Genomic DNA, 15158 nt, shown 5'->3' on the forward strand with positions numbered 1-15158 from the left:
AAAGTTAATTTATTTATCCCTTGACCACAGGTTCCTTGAAGGACTGCACAAACCACATTGACATCATTAATGATAATATGAAAGTCCAGTCCATTGGGGGGAAGCAGAGGGTCATAGGAGGTGTCCATCCAGGTCATAGAGGAGTGGTCCACACTAGGTCAAGATTTAGAACAGGAATCACCTCCTCCAGACTGGTATCTCACCAGGGTATATACGTGGCCATCTGGTAACATCTCCTTGCATGAGAGAGGGAAAAGAGAGAGAGAAGGGGCAGGTCAACTGATTTAAAACATAATCTATTTAAAAGCTAAAGTATATAGATGAGTTTTAAGGTGGTTTTAAGGTGGTACTTAAATGCTTTTACTGAGGTAGTATCCCTAACTGTTGCCGGTAGGGCATTCCAGAGTACTGGGCCCCGAATAGAAAACGCTCTAGAGCCTGCAGACGTTTCTGGGGTCTGGGAATCACTAATTAGCCAGCATTCTTGAAATCTAGGTTCGTGGATGGAACGTAGGGTACAATACAATTAGCAATGCAAGATGGTGCTAGACCGTTTTTTATTTTGTATGTAAGTAATAAAACATTAGAATCACACCTGACTTGCCCCGGCGTAATATTGGCGTAATATGATCAAACTGTCTTGTCCTGGTCAAAAGTCTGAACCAACTGTAATGCTGGAAATGGAAAGACCCAGAAATAATACATTACAGTAATAGAGACGAGTCTTAACGAACGCATAAATAATGATCTCAGCTTTACTGACTGACATAATGGGTTATTCTGCGACATTACGGATATTTAGGAAGACTGTTTTAGTAACACTCTTAATGTGTGACTCAAACAAGCGACTTAGGTCAAACATGATACCAATATTCCTCAACCAGTCGCTTTGTATTATTGTTTTATTATCGAATTTCAATGTGGTTTCCTTAAACAAGTACCTGAATCTAGCAGGATAGATAACCAACATTTCTATTTTGTTAGCGTTAAGATGCAGGAAGTTTCCAGATCTCCATTGTTTAATATCATTAAGAAAGGCCTCCAGATGACTACAATTTGGTGTGTTAGTCAGCTTTAGGGGCATGCAGAGTTGTGTGTCATCAGCATAACAGTGCATAAGAGTGCATGGCCAAGCATCGAACCCCGTTGGACTCCGCACGTTACCTTAACATACTCTGAGGTCATGTTATCATGGGATACATAGTGCATCCTTTCAGTGAGATCGGAGTTAATCAAAGAAAAAGGTAAGTCTGACATAGCGACACGTGATTTGATGCGTTCTAATAGAAAGTTATGATCAACGGTATCGAAAGCAGCGCTGAGATCAAGTAGCAGCAACATGGATGACGCATCAGCATTCATAGTTAGCAATAGATCATTAGTCATTTTTGCGAGTAAAAGGGTGCACAAAGATTGTTGAATGCAGAGTATTAGCTGTTGTGCAACATTTTTTTAGGTAGGTGCGACAGAATCGATTTTACTTTTTCAAAACGAGAAAGATTATTTTGGAAAGCATTTGCAGTAATGCATATATTCCTGTCTATGTTTAGGGAACCCAGCTAGAGCTGGTACATAGTGTTTTTAATCTCTGTTCTAAGGAGCTCATTTTTTTAGTGAAGATTTGGATAAAGTTATCAGTCGTGAGGGTGGAGCTACTGGGAGAAAACCCTGGTTACATTAGCGATGCAACGGTGTTAAACGAAAAATTAGGATTGTTTTTGTTGAGGCAAATAAGATTAGAGGAATAGTTAGTTTTAACTAAGGAAGCATTAAAAACAAACATTATCCTCCCATGTGGCTGGCCCAATTCCGATGCAGGTCAGGTCTGAATCTTGTGTCCTTGGGCAAGACAATTTACCCACCTGCTCCTAATGCCACCCTCACTGGTTTAAATGTAACTTAGATATTGGGTTTCACAATGTAAAGCGCTTTGAGTCACTAGAGAAAAAGCGCTGTATAAAAATATAATTCATTCACTCATATCTTCAATATTGCACCCATGGTTATTTTATTTAAAAAATAGTTGTGGAATTGTTTTATAACTATGCTTCCTGGCAATAAACTGTATGCCGTCTATTAACATTTTATAAAGTACCACATTTGTAAGGATCATGCATTTCTGGGATGAGCATAGCTGAGTTAATAGGTTCTGCACATGAAAAAAAATTTGAATCTTCTCTCCCAGTGCAAAACAGATTATTTTGTTGTTGCTATTGGCTCTTGTTTTATGTTTTCGGTACCCTTGCACTTATGGAAATGAGACCTGTTACAGTGATTAGTAAGTTTCTGCTCTAAGAATTGGCATGTCATGTTTGACCAATCTGCAATAGGGAAACCGCAGGCTGGTGTTTTACAAAACTTCAACTTGGTGTTTTACAAAACCAAGTTGCGGCATTGTTTGAAGTGAGCACTAGCACCGTCTTTAAACTGAAGGCTAAGTTCCATACAACAAGGGATGTTATAGACAGGCTGCTATGTGGGCGTCCCAAGAAGACAACACCCAAGACAGTTTCTGTTACTCTGTCAGGTACCGTATGCTGTCTTGTACAGATTTGCAGATAAGGTTCACAGGACAATAAACCCAACGACCGGAACAGGATCTACACAGTTATCTTCACTCTGTTCAGACTACCGTGACTGCTACTAAACCCAATCCACCAAAAACAAAACAAGAGTGGTTGCTCCGAAGGTAGCATTAAGACCAGCCGCCCTTGGAAACTGGAAGAACAAAAATAAAATAAAATGTAAGTTGATTCTTGGAAAACTAGGCATTAGTGTACTAAAAGTGATTGTCCCGTAAAAGAAGGCTCTCAACAATGTAGTTCTAAAATAAGCAAAGTTTGGAAATGATAGAGATGGAGAATCGTTGCTTGGAATTTCCAAAAGAACAATTAATTGACATGTGCAACACAATAGGGTACTTATGGAAAATGAAGGTTGCATCCACCTAAATGCTTTCATCCTTGTCCTAACTTATAGACTATCCAAACAAGGACGCAGAGATTGAATTCCTTTTTTTTGCTACTTTGAAATGGTATAAATTGCGTTTCCGTTTTGGTTTTAGTATGGCTCCTTATTGCCGCCCCTCCTACAGGTTCCTGCGGGCTCTGGCCCGCTCCCTCCCCTTGTACATGACGCTAGCATGGATCTACTCGGTGGCCATGATCATTAAGGGTATCGTGGCTGAGAAGGAATCCCGACTAAAGGAGACGGTGCGAATCATGGGCATGAGGAGTGCCATCTATTGGCTGAGCTGGGCTGTGTCTGGTGCGCTACCATTGGCCTTCAGCTCTATGCTCCTAGCGCTTGTACTTAAGGTGATCCTGTTGATTAATAAATCATTTGAGGAGGATCCTATCTGATTTTAGAGAGTTTTGAACAACCCACCATACCCTGAGTCTTATGTCACTCTGTAACAGGGTAAAACCGATTTGGCTGGGGTAAGAGTCCTGTACTTCATTTTGGAGACTTCTAACCAACAGGAATAGGCATCATTTTGCTGTATGATTTTCGTCTCTAGTGTCCGGGTAAGATTCCTAACTTTAATTTTAGAAACTTTTGAAGGACAAAAGTAGACTTCATTTAGCTATTTTCCAACCCTGATGGTTCCATCGCTCCGAGACAGGGTAAAACAAAGAGTAAAAACGATTTACCGCTGTTGTTGGCACTTTTAAAGGGCCTTATTTAATGAAAATCAACTTTCTTGCCTGTTCAACCTTAGCTAAGGTAAAGTTCCAGACCTGTACGTTCCTTGGTGCTAACAACAGATCACGGTGAGCCGCTGATCTTGCTATTCCATCTGAGATGTTGCGAGGGGGCGTGTTAAGGAGAGCTTCATATGCATTTAATAAGTCCGCCATACAAAACAAAACATTTTAAAAGGGAGCAAAACAATGGGTTAAAAATAGGTAATCAAAATCGATGAAAACTTCTCACCAATCAGCCACCATTACATGTTATGTAGACCACAAGGATGTGTTTTAAATGTAGAAAAAAAGCATGATCTGCCCCTTTGAAGTATCCAATGCTCAGTAAGTTTTCTAGCCTTCATTTTCACCAAGATAATTTGAACCAACAAAAATTGGTATGATTCAATTTGACCAACACTGATCCTCGTATCACACTGGAACAGGGTAAAGCCAGGACTGCAACATTTATCATTAACATTTTTAGCAATTTGAACTACCTAAAGTTTGGGGTAGGGTCCTCCTCCAATCTAATGTAAAAACGATTCTAATCTTGTTTGCTTGGAAATCTTTCTTAAATTGTCCATGTTGTTGTCTGTACCCTCAATTGTGTCTTCTTTGTACACAGTATGGTAAAGTGCTCCAGTATAGCGATCCCACGGTCATCTTCGTCTTCCTGCTGGTTTTCTGCCTCGCCACCATCACCCAGTGCTTCTTTATTAGCGTCTTCTTCTCCAAGGCCAACCTGGCGGCGGCTTGTGGCGGTCTCATCTACTTTGTCCTCTACCTGCCACATGTCCTCTGCTACGCCTGGAGGGACGTACTCAGTTTCTGGGTTAAGGTTGCCGCGGTAAGTTCTCGGAATCTAACTTTAAGATGTTTGGCAGTGGAAGACAAACCTCTGATCAACGTTCAATCCTTTCTTGTCTGACCTTTTGTGATGCTGCAACAATCATTTGTCCGTTTGATGTCCTTTTCGCAGGCAGAGACATACTGCTTTTTCAATCTGCACTGTCGCTAGGGTTTGTGTTACATGACCACAGGGGTGACCATTTTTCTTACAAAATACATAGATCTCCACTCTTTTTGTTGTGTTTTCGTGATATTTTCCCCATTAGTTATTAAGACGGAAATTAATGCGAACGCCTACTTGCAAGCGTTGCATTTGTACTGGGAAGTCGGAATTTCTGAGTTCCTCATCGGAATTTCTTCTGGAACGCCCTTCTTGGTTGGATTTCCGACTCGGAAAGTCAGAACATTCTCACCACCCCTGAGTTTGTATTATATATGGCTGCTCTAGATGCAGTGATGTCTGGTTCTACATTATTCGTTATGAGCATTTCTGATGAGTTTTAGTCACAGTAAATCAGCCATAAACAATGTATTGTTACATGTTATATGTACGTCTATATATAGTAAGGTCACTGTAGTGTAAACTATGTTAATTTAATGTGGTATATATTCTGTAAGTCACTAGCAATAGCGTCTGTGTTTTCTCTTTTTTGACGGTTGCAGAAAGAGGGCATAATTTCCCATAAGTTGTTTGTATTCAGACAAGGCAAGCGCAAAAATAGCTTTCGTGGATGTGGCTATCTCGATTTCCGCCATCGTAACTGAAATAAGTGAAAACAAGATTTTTGTTTACCGTATTTTCTGGACTATAAGTCACGCTTAAAAAACGTTTTTTTCCTCAAAACTCGACAGTGCGCTTTACAACCAGGTGCGCCTAATTTAAGCAATTATTTTGGTTGAGCGCACCCACCTTGAAGCTATTTTATTTGGTACATGGTGTAATGATAAGTGTGACCAGTAGATGGCAGTCCAACATAAGAGATATGTGTAGACTGCACTATGATGGGTCTCAAGTAAACAACACCAACATTTAAAATGTTCCATTGAAAATATAGAACATTACACACGCTCAAAAATCTTTCAAAATGTTTTTGTACGACTTTGATAAGATATGAAGCCGCACCGCTTGAAGGATTGTCGGCCTTTTAAACATCCATCCATCCATCCATTTTCTACCGCTTATTCCCTTTTTGGGGTCGCGGGGGGCGCTGCCGCCTATCTCAGCTACAATCGGGCGGAAGGCGGGGTACACCCTGGACAAGTCGCCACCTCATCGCAGGGCCAACACAGATAAACAGACAACATTCACACTCACATTCACACACTAGGGCCAATTTAGTGTTGCCAATCAACCTATCCCCAGGTGCATGTCTTTGGAAGTGGGAGGAAGCCGGAGTACCCGGAGGGAACCCACGCATTCACGGGGAGAAGATGCAAACTCCACACAGAAAGAACCCGAGCCTGGATTTGAACCCAGGACTGCAGGAACTTCTTATTGTGAGGCAGACGTACTAACCCCTCTTCCGCCGTGAAGCCTTTTAAACATACGAGTATTATTATGGTGTGTGTATAAGGGTAAACATATTATCTAGTGTTTTGTTTCGCGATATTATGCAAAAACAACTTTTCTTACCTTCTTGTACTTGCTGATGTGTATTTGGGATCTGCATACATCCAGAAAAATTGCGCGCGTCCGCGCCGACACCATAGTCGATGATTTTTTTCTCCATCTTCCTGTTATGTGACATTCATCCTCCGCTGTTACCAGTTCTAATAAAGTTCTTACTTGTATCTCTCAGTAAACTCGCCATGAAAGCGCTAAAACATACCGGCTTGGTGAGTTTACATTATTACCTAAGGAACTTTAGTTATGAGAGTTCCGGTCGGACGGTTTTTCACGGGACACAAAATGATCTGTAAAACATAATCTATGCGACATTTTGACCAAAGAACCACCATTATGTTATGTAGATCACAAGTAAGTTTTTTCAATTTAGAAAAAAATAAGAATAATACGGCTCCTTTTAAAGGCCTACTGAAACCCACTACTACCGACCATGCAGTCTGATGGTTTATATATCAATGATGAAATATTAACATTGCAACACATGCCAATACGGCCGGTTTAGTTTACTAAATTACAATTTTAAATTTCCCGCGGATTTTCTTATTGAAAACGTCGCAGAATAATGACGCGTGCACGTGACGTCACGGACTGTAGAGGACATATTAGCGTAGCACCATTTGCAGCTAAAAGTCGTCTCTTTTCATCGCGCAATTACACAGTATTCTGGACATTTGTGTTGCTGAATCTTTTGCATTTTGTTCAATTAAAAATGGAGAAGTCAAAGTACAAAGTTGGAGGTGGGAAGCTTTAGCCTTTAGCCACACAAACACACGGTGTTTCCTTGTTAAAATTGCCGGAGGTGAAGCTTTACTATGGATCAGAGCGGTCAAGCGAACATGGTTCCCGACCACTTGTCAACCGGCAGGTTTCGGTGAGAAAATTGTGGTAAAAAGTCGCTTCTTACCGGAGATCAGCTCAGCTTGCGCCGTCCATGCAGCTGCCGTCGACTTCCCTCAGAGACTGGCGTCAAAACACCCGTGGACACACCCCTCTGACTATCAGGTACTATTTAATCTCACTAAAACACTAGCAACACAATAGAAAGATAAGGGATTTCCCAGAATGATCCTAGTAAATGTGTCTAAAAACATCTGAATCCGTCCCAATGCAATCGCCTTTTTTTTTTAAACTATTTTAATTTTTTTTATTTTTTTCTAGTCCTTCGCTATCAATATCATCATCCACAAATCTTTCATCCTCGCTCAAATTATTGGGGCCATTGTTGTTTTCTTGGTCCGAATAGCTCTTGCTGCGGGAGGCTCCCATTATAAACAATGTTAGGACGTGAGGAGCCCTCACCCTTGTGACGTCATCGTCTGCGACTTCCGGTAAAGGCAAGGCTTTTTTATTAGTGACCAAAAGTTGCGAACTTTATCATCGATGTTCTCTACTAAATCCTTTCAGCAAAAATATGGCAATATCGCGAAATGATCAAGTATGACACATAGAATGGACCTGCTATCCCCGTTTGAATAAGAAAATCTCATTTCAGGAGGCCTTTAATGCGCCCTCTAATCCGGTGCGCCTAATATATGAAAAAAAGAATAGACCATTCATCGGCAGTGTGTCTAATAACCCGGTGCGCCCTGTGATCAGGAAAATACGGTTATTATTTACTTCATCACATATATCACTACGATTTAGTTTGTTTAAAATTTTAAGATAATTTTCTCAGTAGGAGAATTGTATTTTTTAACGGCGAGTGGAAGTCGGGTGACTCTTAACAGTTTTGACCATCCATCCATGCATCCATCCATTACTGCTTGTCTTTGTCATTTCCCTTTATTTCACACCTTTTGAGTAAACAAAGTCGGATGTTACTTTATGTGGTCCCTGTGAACACCCCTAAATATATTACGTATGCCTGTATAGGATAATAAAAACTAAAAGAATGATAAAAGAATATAGGTATGTTCCCAAGATGGTGTCAAAAGCTGTAAAGCCAAAGCCTATTGAGAGTAATAATCAGTGAAACCATCCAAAACCAGGAGACCACCAGAATCTATGATAGTTAGGCTGGGAAGCCTCAGGAAATGTTTCTTTCTGAGTACCAACACTGCGAGGAAATGAGGCGTGATGCTAGCAGCTGGTGATGCAGAGTGATAGCCGGCTAATGTTTCCTCCATACTGAATTTATGACTTGTTTTCGATCCATATGCTGAATCACTTTATTATACTGTATGGCTGTTTCTGAATGCAACACAGGCATTAAACAAGATGCTAACAACTTATTGTTGTAGAGTTTATTGTCCTGCGTGGCTTTCGGCTTCGGCTGTGAGAACTTCTCCAAGTATGAGGAGCAAGGCATTGGCATCCAGTGGTACAACGTGGGACAGAGCCCTGAGGACGGCGAGCGCTACACCTTCATCGTGTCCATTGTCATGATGCTGTTGGACGCCGCCCTCTACTGGACGCTCACGTGGTACATCGAGAACGTCTTCCCAGGTTTGTTGGCTGCTACTTGCATTGAGATTTAGATTTTTAACACCTGTCCATTTAAGGGAAATTGCACGTTCTTTGCCATTTTTGCCTATCGTCCACCATCATTATGAAAGACAAGATGACGAATGGATTAAAAAAAAAAAGTATTCTTAATATCAAAACGTAAATATTAAAAGTCAGTTTTACGGTGGAGCCAATGGCTGGGGGGTGTCCTCTATTCTGCACATAAAATCCAATCGATAACACCAACAATACTCCATTTACTTTTCGTGACTTGAATATTAACCAGGTATTAATGATGTTATTATAAGCCCTAACGCAGACAAACTACTTATAGCAGCGAAGTGATCACTACTGTGTGTCCATATGTTTACATCATCAAGTGGTCTGCTGTTTCCTCGCTTCCCTGCTCCTTGGAAGTTTATTGTAGATCAAAAATCATGCATTTGTCTGAGGATGTAATCCGACAAGTTGGTCCACTTTGACAGCCATTTAGGGCCTGGAACTGGCGAAAACATATGAAAAGAAGCTTGCTCTTACTGTCAGTTACATTTTCAAGCTCTTTATTGACCTTATTAAGTGTTAGCAAAGTAGTACTGTAATGTATCTCATGGGTAATAGAATCTGCCTTATATGTTGGCATTGCTAGTTATCATCGATATTAGCATTTCTATTTTCTTGGAATTTTACCATGTTTGAAATACTTGGGACATTGTACTGCAGATACCACATTACTTAAATTTTTCAAACCAAATATTTTAACAGCACCTCAAACTAACGAAAGATGATTTAATAGATAAATAAATATTTGTCATTCCTATGTCAACACACTGGATCCATGCAGGTTGCCAACACTTTAGCTGTTACCATGCTAGCAACTAGCAATATTAGCATTTTATTCCATTGTGATACTGCCATATAGTTAACACTTACAACTTTTTGTCTACTGCACATTGTGACTATTTCTTTTAATATGTAAAAACAGTTATTCTGCTCATTCCTTTAGTTTGCACTGTATAGGAGGTTTGCATATGACGTCACGTCCGTTTTTGTTTTTTGTGGCTTATTTCATTTAATAGTCAAGCAGCCTGAGTGTTGCATTAAAATAGGTGAAAGCGAGTGTAGAGTTTGAGCAGAAAAGTCGTATTGCTCTTCTGTTCTTGGGTGTTCCAATTGTTCAACTAGAGAGATAGGAAATAGCTTTCATAGAGTCCCGAAAGAAGTGGCTCATAAAGGTAATAAAGTCAGGAAAAAACTAAAGTGCGTAGAAGGAAATGGCTCTTAAAAATATCGGTTTTATCATATTTTGGAATACAATGGGGCCGCTTGTGTCTGCAGCAATCACTTTGTAAAATGTTGGTTTGAACATATGGTTTGTTTGAGAAACTTTCTGTTATGCAATCCAAATTATTTTCTACTATATTTGTGGTGTTAGAGAGCAGAACTAAAAGTTTTAAAAAAGGACGAGAGATCTCATTAGTTTGTGTTCTTTTGTGGTTGCTGTGCCTAAATATAACTATGAATACATGATTGTACAAATAACCTGTCATGTTAAGTCCTAGGAATAAATATTGTGATTGTTGTTCCAATCCAACATATTAAAAGCTCAGATGTTGTTGGGCAGGAAAGCCACGTGTTTTATTCGACACGGATGACAACTTTATAGCATCATTGTTATTTGTTTGAACCAAGAAAATATCCTAAATAGTATTATTACGAGATGAATAAATCCTTTGTAGGCTGTACAGCAAATACTGAATCTTGATATCGCTAGCAAACATTGCTGAACAACAGGGACATATACTACTAAATAATGAGACAAAATATGAACTTGACACCATAAAAACAACTGCAGAAATGAATTGTAGATAAGACTTATATTTGTAGCAGAAAATCAATTCCAAACAAGCGTATCCTTTTTCTCATTAGCGTCATGATCACAGCAGCAACCCACTCATCAATCAAATAACATTCTCCATGCAGGAATAAGTCCAAGTTTGTCTTTCACGGATTACTGTTTAATTTGTGGAGCCCTCTTGATGTGAAGACATGACGCGCCTTTAATCTTTCCTTCTCTAAATACCATACGTGTCAAGTGAAGTGAAGTGAGGTAGAGGTAACCTCTTGGTGATGATAAATGGTTTATATCTTAAAAAACATATTTTTCTGAAGAGTGTATAAGTCCACTCTGTCCTAGTCAAAATATTTTTTTCATGATCGCTTTTATATTTGCCTCTAAACCTTTCAAAATAAACCTAAATTTGCAAGGATACAGGTAAATAAACAATAGCCTAAAGGGGCTTAGACCATCGCCTGAAACCTGTAAGTGCCTGGGTGTGCCTCTAGGTCATGTGATTTTAACCCAGCTATAACCTAACCTAACGCAGTTGATTTGCAATACAATTATTTTTGTCTTATCATTATTACACATTTTCCCCTAGGCCAATATGGGATCCCGAAGGTGTGGTACTTCCCTTTTACTGCATCATACTGGTGTGGGAGGACGACCTTGGCCTCCATCAAAGATGACCTGCGGAAAGAAGTGAACTTGAATAATGGTACACACAGACAGACACTCTCACACATACAGTGCAGTGTTTCGGGTACAGGATGTTTGATCTAAGGTTAATTGTGTCGCACCTTCCTCCTCATCGTCACGTCAGGTGAGAAAAACACATTAATGGATGGAAGCTTCTAATTAGCATTCAGGATATTTTTATCTCCCACTCATTTCTAGCAAGAATTAGTGTTTTTACACTCTATTTCAAAGAAGAGGGAAGTTTATTTTTAAAGAGATACTCAATGTGATGCAAATTTGTTTAAAAAGTGGAGACGTTACGTTAGCAAAATACAAGGCTAGTGGCGCCGCGCAGGGGTTCTTAACCTTTTCAATGTCAGGACCCAACTTTTTCACTACAAAAGGGCCCAGGACCCGCTCAAATATTAAGACTGGAATAGAAATCTTACTCTTGAATTTAATCATATTCAATAATTCTATCCACATTACTTACAGTTTAACTGGATACACCTTATCAAATAATAGGAAATCATGTGTTAATCGCAACGATTGTTATCAAGGCTTAGGTACTAGGTAAGTAAGTACTAATCATATATACTGCAAAACAAAGGGCATTTAGATGCAATTACTCAGTTTTAAAATGAATACATTTGAACTAAATTAATGCTAAAATTAAAGTGCACAATAAGATACAGCTTCACCACTTGGGTCATATTTTTTGTCGCTGAAGAAACTTTTCAATGACTTTAGCTCCAAAATGTTTCTATTTGTTTGATATCGTCAAGTAGTGATGCGACCCACACGGACCACTGCTGAGAAATATTTTTTGCGGCCCTCTAGAACTACCGTTTTAGAAAAAGACAAAAACCAACTACAGTGCAATGTTAATAATGAATGTACAACTTAATTATTGTACGTTTCTTACCTTATCTCCATACATTGTTGTAAGATTGACCTGCTCCAGGTACCATCATTTGATACTACACCACTGTATGAAAATGTTTTTGTTATTGTTGTGTTATTTTTTTTGTTGATAGAATATCTAGAAAAAGCCGACCCCACATTGAAAGCCGGGGTGTCAGTGCGCAACCTGGTGAAAATCTACAAGACTGGAAAGAAGTTGGCCGTGGACGGGCTAAGCGTGGACTTCTACGAGAACCACATCACTTCATTCCTGGGCCACAACGGTGCCGGAAAAACCACAACGATGCAAGTTGTAGTATGGATTTTACATCACAACTTATACACACACACACACACACACACACACACACACACACACACACACACACACACGCGCACACACACACACACACACACACACATACACACAAATCATCTTTTGAAATTAAAGTACATTTAATTAATTGCATTTGAGTTGCACCTTATGTAAAAATGCAGTATGTGTGCAGGTCCATTCTCACAGGACTCTTCCCACCTACATCTGGTACGGCCCTCATCAACGGCTACGACATCCACACTGACGTAGACAGCATCCGCAAATACTTGGGAATGTGTCCTCAACACAACGTCTTATATAATGAGTAGGCCAATCCAGTCAAAGGTGCTCTGTACCTGCATGTCCACACTATAAATAATTAAATACGGTAATTACAGACTAACAGTGGAAGAGCATATATACTTCTACGCCCGACTGAAGGGACGGAGCGCCGCTGAGGTGAAAGTGGAGATGGACCAGATGATCACGGACGTCGGCTTGCAGCACAAGCGCAAGGATCTCTCCAAGAACCTGTCAGGTGTGGTTAACACAAATAACTGGCAGGAAGGATGAATTACACCTTTATCTTGTGTATTAGCATACTGGTGGTATTGATTGTGTAGATTATGTTGCGTTGTTATATTTATCTCTATCATAAGAAGTGGTGGTTATCATTATTTACCAGGGGAGGGAGAGGTTGCATCAAACATACATGTGCTTGCACATTAGCTAGCGTACAGCTGGTACTGGTTGTGTGGATTATTGTGCGTCATTCTGTTTATTTGTATCATACAAGGTGGTAAGGGCAGCATGGCGTAGTGGGTAGAGCGGCCGTGCCAGAAACTTGAGGGTTGCAGGTTCGCTTCCCACCTACTGACATCCAAAGCGCTGCCGTTGTGTCCTTGGGCAGGACACTTCACCCTTGCCCCCGGTGCCGCTCACACTGGTGAATGAATGATGAATGAATGATTGGTGGTGGTCGGAGGGGCCGTAGGCGCAAACTGGCAGCCACGCTTCCGTCAGTCTACCCCAGGGCAGCTGTGGCTACTGATGTAGCTTACCACCACCAGGTGTGAATGAATGATGGGTTCCCACTTCTCCGTGAGCGCTTTGAGTATCTAACAATAAAAAAGCGCGATACAAATCTAATCCATTATTATTATTATTATTATTAGTGATAGTAAATAACGGGTAGTAAGAGCTGTCAGATTAAGTTCACCGCATGTCTACGTAAGTGCACTTTTGCATTAGCTACCATACTGCTGCAATGGATTTAGTGTATTATTTTTGCATCGTTCTATTTCTTTCTCACATGTAAAATGGCTGTTATTATTAATAATTAGTGGGATAATAGGTCACATAAATTTACGACACGTCGAACTTGTGTAGGTGTGCTTGTACTTTAGCTAGCATACTGCTGGCAGTGATTGTGTGGATTATTTGTTGTCATTCTATTTTCATCATAAAAGGTGGTAGTTATAGTACATTACCGGCAGTTATAATCACACTTGCCAACCCTCCCGGATTTTCCGGGAGACTCCCGAAATTCAGCGCCGCTCCCGAAAACCTCCCGGAAGAAGTTTTCTCACGAAAATCTCCCGAAATTCAGCCGGAACTTGAGGCCACGCCTCCTCCAGCTCTATGCGACCTGAGTGGGGACAGCCTGTTTTCACGTCTGCTTTCCCACTATATAAACAGCTTGCCTGCCCAATCACGTTACAACATCTACGGATTTTAATAAAAAAACTGCAGACACAAGGAGACAAAGCAGAAGAACGAGGAAGTTACAGCCATGGCGAAGCCGTCTGTAATAGAGCGATTCTATGTTGTCTGTTGCCATATCCTGGTGAATGTTGGCTATAGCGTTATGGGGTTGCATTTGATTGGCCAACGATTTACGTGGTGTTGGGCACCTGACGGCAAGTGAGGGAGTCTGTTCTGAAGCCCACATCACCTCGCCTGGTTATTGACTCCAACCCAATATATTACACCGTCGACGAGCAAAATGAAGAAATAAATGGCAGAACAAAGGTTACTCAAATAGTGAAAGGTAAGTGTTGTTGTTGTTTTTTTAGTAACCAGCAAGCACAGTACAGTTAGTAGAACAACTGTGTTTTTATTACTGTGTATTTGATAGGTGCCATCTGAAATTCAACTATTTCTTTTATTTATATATATAATAATATAATAAATATATATAGCTAAAATTAACTGAAAGTCCAGTATTTCATATATATATGAAATACTCGAGTTGGTGAATTGTAGATATAAATATACTCTTCCCCTCTTAACCACGCCCCCGCCCCAACCATGCCCAGACCCCCCCCACGAAATCGGAGGTCTCAAGGTTGGCAAGTATGGTTATAATTATACGACAGTACGATGTAAGTGTGCTTGTGCATTGACTGGCCTCCTACAGCCATTGATTTTGTTGATTGTTTTTGTTGTATTCATTTCTATCGTGAAATGTGGCGTTATTAACCAACTGGAGGGACAGTTGCATTGATTATCAGGCATATTTACCTTACGTAAGATGTCCTTGTAAATTAAATGGCTCGCTGCTGGCATTGAACTTGGGGATTATTCTGCATTGTTCTGGTTATTTCTATCATGTAAGGTGGATTTTATTTTTAGCAGAAGGTAGGAGTGGTCACATTAATCATGTCATATAGCGTGCTGCTGGCAATGATTATGGGAGTTACTTTACATCATTCTGTTTATTTCTATCATGCAATGTGGTAGATATACTGTAGTAAATAACGGGCAGGTGGAACTTTCCCAAAATTTATACGACACATTTTTGTAAGTGTGCTT

At 40.1% G+C, this 15158-nt stretch overlaps 1 protein-coding gene across 5 annotated transcripts in view; it reads left to right on the forward strand.

Moving 5' to 3' along the window:
- The window catches only part of LOC133560246 (phospholipid-transporting ATPase ABCA1-like), a 277208-nt gene that overhangs the window by 156016 nt on the left and 106034 nt on the right, over positions 1 to 15158 (forward strand). For 4 of the 5 annotated variants that reach the window (XM_061912560.1, XM_061912562.1, XM_061912558.1 and 1 more), the window contains 7 exons: positions 3095 to 3317; positions 4315 to 4536; positions 8406 to 8610; positions 11049 to 11165; positions 12163 to 12334; positions 12538 to 12669; positions 12743 to 12882. In XM_061912560.1, the coding sequence (XP_061768544.1) occupies positions 3095 to 3317; positions 4315 to 4536; positions 8406 to 8610; positions 11049 to 11165; positions 12163 to 12334; positions 12538 to 12669; positions 12743 to 12882 (1211 nt within the window). The remainder of the gene's footprint in view (positions 1 to 3094; positions 3318 to 4314; positions 4537 to 8405; positions 8611 to 11048; positions 11166 to 12162; positions 12335 to 12537; positions 12670 to 12742; positions 12883 to 15158) is intronic. The other variant, XM_061912559.1, reaches the window with a different exon arrangement.

Source organism: Nerophis ophidion, linkage group LG10 (assembly GCF_033978795.1).
Source record: "Nerophis ophidion isolate RoL-2023_Sa linkage group LG10, RoL_Noph_v1.0, whole genome shotgun sequence".
NCBI lineage: Eukaryota > Metazoa > Chordata > Actinopteri > Syngnathiformes > Syngnathidae > Nerophis > Nerophis ophidion.